Source organism: Bison bison, unplaced genomic scaffold, assembly GCF_000754665.1.
Source record: "Bison bison bison isolate TAMUID 2011002044 unplaced genomic scaffold, Bison_UMD1.0 scf7180017864367, whole genome shotgun sequence".
Taxonomy (NCBI): domain Eukaryota; kingdom Metazoa; phylum Chordata; class Mammalia; order Artiodactyla; family Bovidae; genus Bison; species Bison bison.
Genome location: NW_011494939.1, coordinates 5,800,370 through 5,811,025, shown reverse-complemented (window position 1 = coordinate 5,811,025; position 10,656 = coordinate 5,800,370). Strand labels below are relative to the sequence as shown.

Here is a 10,656-nt window from a genome sequence, read left to right as displayed (position 1 = left end):
GAGGAAGGTCAGGGTCAAGCTTTCTTGCACCATTTTTGCAAGAACAGCCTAGAGGTAAATGTTAACATGATCAAATCCCTCAACTAGCAGCCTCCCCAAAAGGACAAGAGGGTTATAGAAGGTAAAGATGTCCATTTCATTCAGCAGCACAGAAGTCAAGTTAGGAAGAGTGGAGCTAACTTTGCTGCCTCATAAGAGCAGAGATCCTTAGTCCAAAGCCAGGGAATGACGGGCTTGAGGTGGGTGCGCATTGGCAGGTGGGAATAGGGGGGATGCTTGGGATCTACAAGCCCCTTGGAAAGTTATTTGTAAGAGTTTGCATAAAAATTGGTATACATATCTCTCCTAAAAGGAGATTCATGACGTTTATAAGCTTTTCAAAGTTCATGCCCCTTAAAGATTAACCACTTTTTAAGATGATTAAGAAAGAAGGGAGGAGGAAAAGGGGCTTGGCTTTTTCCATTCACAGCAGCCTTCCTGCTAGCCCAGGCTCAGAGCTGCTACAAACAATACTCTCTCATATCCACTCTCCACCCCAGTGTGGCCTCCAGCCACAATATCCCAGAAAATAGACACAGAGGGACCTGGGGATAAAGGTCTTTATTCAACAAAGTTATCACACTCAGTAACAAAAGAAGGTCTGGATTCCCCTAAAGGTCTGGAGCAGTGTCCACCCCTGGCAGCAGGAATCATGACCTGCTGACATATCAGCTGCAGCTCAGAGCCTCTGGTGGCCACTTAGAGGTCATAGTTGGGGTTCTTCCGAAGGATAACAAAACCTTCTAGAATAGGGGTGACGGGAAGAAACTCCTCAGTGGCCAATTCTGCCCGCTCCCCGTGAGCCAACAACACTGGGGTTGTGTGTGTCTGGAACCCTGTGATGGTCTTAGGCTTGCCGGCCTGGCCCACCACATCCACTGCCTGTAGGGTGAGAAAATTGAGATGAAGGGCTCTTGATAGGAGTGCAACAGCAACCCAGTGCCCATCCCAGTTTCAGAGAAATGGCATATATGCATTCTACAGGCTCTGGAGTACAGCCTGGGCCCTCCCCTCTGCTCAGCCCCTCACCTGGCCCACACGGACAGACACTGGCAATGGCCGCAGCTCCTCATCGAATGTGACCAGCATTCGGGGCTGCATGGCAGCCACCAGTCCATATAATACATAGTGCGACTTGCCTAGGATGACTGAGGGAAGCACACAGGACAAATACAGTTAAAGGCAGCAGAGCAGGCCTAAATCTTGGGACCCCACTCCAACCCTGACTCTTTAACCCCTCAGCTGTACAGCTGAACCCACAGCTCTCCCCACAGACACCCTACTACAAACTGGAGATGCCACCACCTGACTCTGCCTAAAGCCCACAGACTCGATAATCACTTTTCCCCTCAGGGCAGAAAATGGGCTCGGTTCATCTTCAAAAGAAATCTCTTTGGTTAAGATCAAAAGTGTGAGAGATTGAAGTCTCATGAGGCCCAAAGAACCTCAGAAACCCAGAGGAGTACACAGTTAACTTGGGTCTTGTTCCTAAATTACCAAAGAGGCCCTGGTTAGGGGTGGAAAGAGGGCACTCTGTGCCACCAGGGAAGATTCCTGACAGGAACTCACTGTTGCGGACATCCAGGAAAGAGACAAGCACGGTGAGCAGCCCAGCCACAGCCACTTGACTCATAAGCTGCCGGTCACTGTGGTAGGGGCAGAGGGTGAGTGTGCCTTTCCCTAAATGTGTCAGGCCCTGGGAGAAAAAAAATACAGAGAGAAGTGGAGGTGGGGAAGTCACGTCTAAGGAGAAATCACCTAACTCGGCCACACAAATCTCACGACTCATTCACATTCTCCTTTCCAGGCCAGATTTAAGGTTTCCCTTCACACAGCATCATGTCTCCATTCCATCACACAGACACTTCCCCTGGCACGCGCACTCTAAGGAGAACAGATCTATTCTTTACCTGTGCCAAGCGCACCATGAAGAGGTTGTTGGGGTCCTTGGCATGATACTGGGCTAACTGGCGAAGCATCGCAGCCAGACGGGCATTATTGGTACCTGGAAATATTAAGTGTTACAGAGGCTTGAAGAAAGGGGTTCAACCCTTCCCCCAAGATGCCTAAGATTTCTTTCTGACCAATACTTACCACTGCCCACCATGCCCATGGCAAAGATGGAGTTATAGGACACTTCTGGGTCAGCATCATGAGAGAATTTGCTGAGGGTATCCAGGATGTTGAGTCGTGGATTTGAAACAGAGATTAAGGCCAGTGCTAAAGGCACAGCCCTTCGGAGTGTAGGCTCCCCGTATCTCAGCTGGTGATAAAATAACAAGGTGTCATAGAAAGCAGAAAGAACAAGCTCAGTTACAAGAACAGACAGATGGGTAGATGGGGCCTTAAGTTTTGTAGCAAGGGTGCAGCAGAAAGACCATTTCCCGACTGAGAAAACCCATCAGGGAAATCTCCTGGGGGAATTCTAGGCATCAAAACCAATACATTTCAATCTTCATGTGATACTCACCAGGTGGCCAAAGGTTCGTAGTGCCATCTCTGCACCAATCTCCTCCCCCATAGCAATAAGGGCGATCCCCAATACAGCCACTCCCTGCAAAAGAAGAGCCAGCAAAGCCCAGTAAGCTCATGGAACAGAAAACTCACCCCTGACTCAAGCCATCTAAGAAGAAAAAGCTGTCCTGTGGGGCACACCCTGACCCCTCATGCAGGAACCTTGTCTCGTGCTATTTCAACACTCAGCAATGCCCAGAGAGGCTCTAAAACAAACCCAAATCCATATTATCTTTTCCCAGAGCCTCCCTGGAATGTGCTCAGCTGCCCACAGAACCTGATGTGCTCCCATGTCAGCAGGGGCTTCCTTCTTGTCCTTGTCCTTCTTTTCCTTCTTGTCTTTGTCTTCCTCTTTTTCCTTGGAGTCAAAGTGCTCACTGCAAATGTGGAGTAGCTGCTGCACCTTCAGTACATTCCCAGAGCCTGGGGCAGGGTGGTCAGGCAAAGAAAGGGAAGAGATGAGAAGCCACCAAGGAAAAGCTTCCTCTAGGAACCCAAGCTAAAGAATCTAAGGCAATTCAGGATGACTAAGAAAGGAGGCCCAAGAAAGAAGTGACATGTCCCTGAGGAGGAACAAACACACAGACCTGCATAGGCACACACATCCACAAGTGTGTTGGCGAAACTGCGGAATGGCTCAGACACAACCTCCAGAGCGGCCAGGATGGCCTCGATGGCCTCTCCCTTCCCTAAAGGAGAGGTTCAAGGGGTCAGAGGACAGATACTCTCTTCCAGCACAGCCTGACTCATAAACTCTCCCTGTTGTATCCAGTTAATACCAGTCTTTTGCCCAAAGAGAGAGACATTCTCTCACCCAGATGGTTGAGGCCCAGTCCAAGAGGAAGCCAACGGGCGTAAGTATCCTTGAGCTCAGTCTCTGACTTCTCCATGATGGTCTGAAGGATAGTGGAAGTGACATCGCCATTGCAGGAGCCCACTGCTATCATTCCACAGGCCAGAGCTGTCACACCTGCCACCTAGAAATGGGAAAATCAATACTTAGCATTACTAAATATCAAGCTATTAAAGTATTAAGTTATCAAATATTAAGTTGTTAAAATAGTTGTTCACCTATCTTGATTCAAGAGAGCCAACTCCTGGAGTCCACTGAAACCACATTAGGTAACAACCCCCTTCTGATGACAGGCCAAAATGACGAGAGCATCAAGCAGCCACTACATCAACTGCTTTGCATACTATTAACATTTAATCTTCACAAAAACCCCATGAAACAGGTTCTGCTGTTGTTCCTTGTATTGACAAGAAAAAGGATGCCTAAGGAGATTGAGTCACAAGTCCAAGTTCACACTACCTGTAAGCAGAGGTGGCAGGATTTGAACTGAGGTCTGACTAAAACTTATGCTTTTAGCCACCACACTTTATTTATCCATCACTAAAGAGGCTTACTTCTTGGAAAAAAGTTATGACCAACCTAGATAGCATATTGAAAAGCAAAGACATTACTTTGCCAACAAACGTCCGTCTAGTCAAGGCTATGGTTTTTCCAGTGGTCATGTATGGATGTGAGAGTTGGGACTGTGAAGAAAGCTGAGCGCTGAAGAATTGATGCTTTTGAACTGTGGTTTTGGAGAAGACTCTTGAGAGTCCCTTGGACTGCAAGGAGAGCAAACCAGTCCATCCTAAAGGAGATCAGTCCTGGAATTTCTTTGGAAGGAATGATGCTAAGGCTGAAACTCCAGTACTTTGGCCACCTCATGCAAAGAGTTGACTCATTGGAAAAGACTGTGATGCTGGGAGGGATTGGGGGCAGGAGGAGAAGGGGACGACAGAGGATGAGATGGCTGGATGGCATCACTGACTCGATGGACGTGAGTCTGAGTGAACTCCGGGAGTTGGTGATGGACAGGGAGGCCTGGCGTGCTGCGATTCATGGGGTCACGAAGAGTCGGACACAACTGAGCGACTGAACTGAACTGAACTGAATTGAAAGTGATTCTACACAAGTAAGAAAATTTAAGGTTGGCTAATGACTAAAACAGCATACCCACCCCAAGCTGGGTAAAGTTCCTCCCCACTCTAGTCTGATACTTCCTCATGGATCCCAAGGGCTGGAACTCAATACTAAAACATTAACTCTTTAGCCTCAATGTCCCCTGAGGCTTAGAAACCCAATTCCAAGCAATTTCACTGAAATGATACACATCCCCGCTCTCTCCCCTCCCCCACCGCCCCACAATACACACACTCTTTTCCCCACTATTTACAAGAGACTGGAAGGACTCAGAATACCTTTCCTACCTCCCCTAAATGATCAACAACCTCTATTCACCTCCATACTGGACTTGGAATCTCCCATCACAGGTAGCAGCAAGGTGAGAACATCTTCACGATTGGAGCCAGCATAGGCCAAGCCAAGCCTACAAAAGCCAAAGAGAGACAGTCCCCAACACATACCCGAGGATAAGACAAGGAAGAAACAAAATGAGGACTGGTCATTTCAACAGTCACCAAGAGCCAAATAAGCACAGTGGTAGTCTTTGGCTATACAAAGGTGGAAGGGCCCGGTTCTGTTTTCACAGAGCTTACAGGTTGAGTACTATCAAAAGGAGAAGCAAGAAGCCTTACCCAAAGATGGAACCAAGTCTCATGGTGTTGCTGTTGTGGAGGACATAGTCTGAGAGCAGTGCCAGGGCAGGGTCACACTCGTTCCGGACACCAGAGTTCACAATGCCACAGGCCAGGAGGGCTCCTGACTACAAAATGCAAACAGATTCTTCACCTGGGCTACTCTACCTTCCTCACCACAAAGGATGCCACATGGGCCTCATTATAGCATCTGCCTTAACTGGAGTCAAAAACCGGGCAGACCTACCAGTGAAAAGGAGGCCCTGAGGGGGCCCTAGCACATGGGAGGGGGATGTCTGCATTAGTGGGTTGTGCCCAGACCAACCTTGATATAGTCCTCAGAAGAGTACAGGTACTTGTCAATCTGGGTAAGGCCACCATCCACATCCCACAGCAGAATCATGCCAAGGGATGCAGCTGCACTCAACATTCCTATACCAAGGAAAAACCAATCAGTCTTTTAGGCTCTACCCTTGAAAAACTGTTATAAAGAACTGCCTCGGGAATCCCTTATAACACATGCACCTAGAAGGACAAAAAGACTGAACAAAATTACACAGAAGAGGAACAGAATTATACCATGGTCCTTGTTCTTATAAAGCCATTTGTTGCCATCATCTGTCAGCAGCTTGTCTTGACCAAAGGCCGCATTCACAAAGCCGTTCACAAAAGAGGAGGCCAGGTTCATACGGGCAGAGTCCACCTGAGAGCCACTGCCCCCAAACCCTGCAAAGGAGGGGAAAAAAATGAAGGTTTAGAGTAGAACAAGAAAGGAACATAGCATGACAGGTGATTCTGAGCTGGCCCCTTGGAATCCTCTATCTGTGGCCCCCAACAGTGACGTAGGGAAAAAGCATGTGGGAATTCTGAGCTCTATAGGACAAGCATATTGGGCCAAGCCAACACTCAATACAAGAAGCACAGTTAACAATCCTCCAATCCCCACACACATGGAGATGTCCACTCACTGTTGTTCTCTAGGTGGGTTTTATAGATGTCATCAGGCACCTTGGGCTCCATGATGTCCAGCTGAAGAAAAGTCAGAGGGTCACAACTGCTCCCCAAGTCCTCCCTTAGCCATCCCTTCTGTTATCCCACTGAATGGCAATTCTAACCAAGGAGAGTCTAGTCAGAAGCATCAGGGAGGTAAAATGCCAGGTGGAATCAAAACCAAAAAACCTTGATGGGTAAGGACAAAGAATCTCACCTCTCGGGCTAAAGCCAAGAAGTTGCTGTTGAGCTGCACGTTGGACATGATCTCTGTCAGGTCTTCATACTCCTCCACATCTTCACTCAGCTCCAAAAACACCCCATGCCGGCCCAGCATGAATGCCATTTGTTTCTGTACAACCCTGTGGGAGACAGCCACCACATCTGCTCAGCCCCCATCGACTAGAATAGCCCTTCAAGCCCTAACCAGAAACTACATGTCCTGCCTCATGCACATGTCCCATCCATCAGCTTATCACTTCGCCCACTTTTTCCCTTACATACACGTCTTTGCAGGAGGTGAAAATATCTTCTACCAGCTCCATGTCATTGAGCATCAGTGCCAATCTCAGAGCTTCAGGGAAGCGACTGAACTTCCGGAACACACCCAGGGCACAACGCAGTAGGGCAGAGTTTTCAGGCTCGGGCACGTAATTCACACAACTACCAAAGTAAAAATAATAAAGGAATCAGATATTCATTTACCCTGTTTAATTCACTTACCCGATACTGGATGCCTACTATGAGTTCAGTTTAGTCGCTCAGTCATGTCTGACTCTTTGAGACCCTATGGACTGCAGCAAGCCAAGCCTCCCTGTCCATCACCAACTCCCAGAGTTTACTCAAACTTGTGTCCATTGAGTTGGCGATGCCATCCAACCATCTCATCCTCTGTTCTCCCCTTCTCCTCCCACCTTCAATCTTTCCCAGCATCAGGGTCTTTTCAAATGAGTCAGCTCTTCGCATCAGGTGGCCAAAGTATTGATTGCCTATTATACACTAAACATTACACTAGTTATTGGGACTACTAAGGAAACATGATGTCTCTTGTCTTCAAGAAGTTCACAGACATTAACAAATTAACTACAGCTTGATTGCTATTTTTGAAGCAGACACTCTTGGAAAATAAAGGAGTCACAACCGAGAAAGAAATACTGGAGAGGGTAGGCCTGCCACCCTTCCCTACCTTGCTCACTTACCTGGTGAGATAGAGGCAGACCTTTGCATAGGCATTCTCATCAATGTCTTTCTCCAGCATATCCACCTGTTCAATTTCCATGAGCAGGTCGCAGGCCTCATGCTCTGCATTGTGGGCCATGTTGTAGGGGACAATCTCCTTTACCAGGGTCAGCAGTGGCTCCCGCTGTGTCTTCTCTGCATCATCCAGCTCCTGCCACTCCTTAGCCACTTCTCCTGCGAGATGCCTATGGACAGGCCCAGACTGTTAGAGAAACAGACCTTCTCCGGAAGCACTTCCCTGTGGGTCAAAGAATTCACTATCTGGGAAACTCGATACACTGGTACTCTAAGACAGACCTCAGGACTATAACTCAGAACCCCTTTAGCTTCCCAAGAAGAAAAGGTCTTACCTGACGTATTCATGACCCCATGACGCCAATTCCTCCTGGGAGCCCACAAGACGATATTTGAGGCACTCACGCTCCCCGCTCATGGTCATGGCCAAAACAGAGATGATGTCAGCAGCAAAACGCTACAAAGAAATCAGTCCTTTGAAGTCAAATTCAGGGTAAGGGGAATGTTACATTATGGAATCAAGATCACTGTCACTATCCCCCAAAGTAAATGTTAATTATATTACCAATCTAATGTTAAAAGCTTAAAACATTTTATATTACCTAAGCCTGCTGCAATCTCCCTTTTGAACCAACATGACTGGAGGGTGCTAGCCAGGGGAGAGCAGAGAAAGATGGAGACTCTAAATTTTATTCCAACTGCAATAGTAAACTATTTAAAAGTTTTAAGCAGAAAAGACTCACACTCTAAAGATCACTATGGCTGCTCTATGAAAGACAAACTGTGTAGGAGGTCACAGAAAAAAGGAAGACAGTCAGTCAGTTGGGAGGCTGCTGCAGTAGTTCAGGTGAGAACTGAACATTTCTTGGATTAGGGTTGTACCAACAGGCAGAAAAGTTACTGAGTTGGGGATAATACTCCAGAGATAAAACAAATAGAATAGGTGCATGGGATGTAAAGAATAGAAAAAAATTAAGGTTAAAAGTAAATTGATAAAAATCATGATAATAAAATCTCAAGGTCCAACATAAATAACAGAAACTATTATCTTTTCTGAATAAAAAATTATCCTTTCTGAAAACAATCTTCCTATCAACTCACTCTTACGTGAGTGTTTTGATTATGATGAGTTCTGTTGAACTTGCTCAGGATCTCAGGTCCACTAGGCTTCCTGAGATTCACCATAAACCCCATGGTCTAGATGAAAAGGAATTCCCAAACTAGGCCTCCACCAGCTTCTGGAATAGTTTTACCTTATTCTCCCCAGGGGCCATGTTCTCATAGATCTCCTTCAGTTTGCCATAGTGCGGACGCAGAAATTTGAGAGGTTTGGGTACTGAAGTCATGGAAGTTGTAGAAGAACGAATCTGCCTCCGCAGTTCCTCCAGGGCTGGTCGGTACAGGGAAGTGTCCTTCTCCTGACCAGGAGATATCAAGGCTCAGATAAAAGAAATCTCATCCCTTAAGTCATAATACAGAAGTGTTTAACAACTCCCCTAGGAAAGTAGCTGTGTCTCATCTATCTGGATTGTCCAGCTCCCGGCGCGCGCGCGCACACACACACACACACTGCCTGGCACAAAAACAAATGTCCCCAGTTAAGAGTTCAAGAACCGTTTCTCCCATTAAACGAAGCCACAAAAATGTTTCATCTCTTTTTACTCCCCTCCCTCACAACATGACTGCAACATGACTCTAGAATACGCAACATGACTCTAAAATACACTCCATCCTTCTCTATACCTCATACAAGAGTTGCTGCCCAAACTGGAATAAAACAAGTGAGAAAGATTCGTATATGCACCGGCTCTTGTTAACACTGTGACTCACCCCCAATCGTTCCACGAGCATCTCCAGTTCATCCTGAAGTTGTTTGTCCTCCTCAGACTGGAGAGTTGGAGGAAGAAGCCCATCAAGAGAAGGAATCTCAAACACATCCTCCTCCCAATCACCCTGGGGCAGGAGGAGAGTGAGCCTGCCTCCTTAGGGGGAACCAGGTGGACAAGGAGAGTGGGAGTGAGAAGACCTGATGGAAGGCAGCCTGACTTCTGGGCCAGGCTCTGCTTGAAAGACGTTCTGAAAAAAGGGGGTGACAATTACCAGCCCGAGCCCACCTCACGAGAAGGCGGTGAGGAAGGTGGTGAGGGCTGGTAGGGGCGGCGGAGGTGACAGCGCGGAACGGAGGATGGGAGAGGGGGCAGAGAGGCGGGGTGCCGGGAGCCCCGAGGATCGCCCTATCTGCCCTCTCCCGGAGCCGGCGGGGCCGTTGGGAGTCGAGTCCAAGGCCTGCGGGACCGCCGTGACTCAGCCCATGGCCGCCTCCTCCGCCAGCTCCCGGGGCCGCGCCTCACCAGCTCCTGCTCTTTGTCCTTGTCCCCGGCATCCCGCCGCTCCTTGCCGCTCGGCTTCTCGTCCCCGCTGCCGGGAGACGTCGCTGGGGGCTGCTGGGGCTGCAGCGGTGCCTTGTCTCTGCCACCCTCCTCCATCTCCACCGCCAGTGCTGGCCCGCTGCGCGCGCACCGCCCCGTTTCCCAGGTGTCTTTGCGTGCATCGTCCACGGCACCTCCCTCTCCAAAGCCCGCCTGCGACCGGAAACGCCGCGGCGACCCACCCACCCTCGCGGCCTGGGAGTCCCCATCCGCTGACTTCGCTATCTGAGCAACCGCTGACTTCGCTATCAGAGCAACGAGAAAACTACAATTCCCAGCTTCCCATGCGCTATAGGAGTCCCAGAGGCTCGGACCTGGAGTTTCCCGAACGCTGTTTGGGATTCGGGGGCGCTCGGTGCAGTAGGAGTTGAACTGGCTGTGAGCCAAGGCCGCAGTGTGAGTAGTACCCACGGAGACACCCCAGTTAGCTGCGTGTTGGGACAAATGGACGAGATTCTTGAAGTACTGGACTGTTGATTGCAGTCTTTGTGAAGTTTGTGTAATAAATCTAGCCCCGTGGCATATTCACCTAATAACATTCCTCTCCCGTTGAAGAAGGAAATGGCAACTCACTCCAGTATTACTGCCTGGAAAATCCCATGGACAGAGGAGCCTGGCGGGCTACCCATGGGGTCGCAAGAGTCGGACACGACTTAGCGACTAAATCACCATCACCATCACCACCCGTTGAAGAAGAGTGCTGTGATATTACTGTGAGGATGTGGTTACCACCTTAAATCCACCTGCTGAGCCAGATGAAGTAGAAAAAAATACATCCAGTCCTACGCCCTAAGGCGAAGTTCTGGAGCTAAAAACGGAAGAAGATAAGGTCTTTGTCCATCTG

General features: G+C 48.6%; 1 protein-coding gene across 1 annotated transcript; it reads right to left on the bottom strand.

Moving 5' to 3' along the window:
* Positions 1 to 583: 583 nt before the first annotated feature.
* On the bottom strand, positions 584 to 9,914 carry PSMD2 (proteasome (prosome, macropain) 26S subunit, non-ATPase, 2). Its single transcript, XM_010855695.1, has 21 exons — positions 9,735 to 9,914; positions 9,214 to 9,270; positions 8,637 to 8,801; positions 7,719 to 7,840; positions 7,329 to 7,553; positions 6,634 to 6,792; positions 6,347 to 6,491; positions 6,108 to 6,168; positions 5,719 to 5,865; positions 5,465 to 5,571; positions 5,140 to 5,267; positions 4,844 to 4,931; positions 3,368 to 3,530; positions 3,141 to 3,242; positions 2,831 to 2,976; positions 2,510 to 2,593; positions 2,134 to 2,302; positions 1,950 to 2,044; positions 1,609 to 1,735; positions 1,069 to 1,187; positions 584 to 921 (listed from the first exon to the last, which is right to left on the bottom strand). Exons 1-21 carry the CDS (start codon positions 9,867 to 9,869, stop codon positions 739 to 741), a joined length of 2,727 nt encoding a protein of 908 aa, XP_010853997.1. The 5' UTR covers positions 9,870 to 9,914; the 3' UTR covers positions 584 to 738.
* Positions 9,915 to 10,656: the final 742 nt, after the last annotated feature.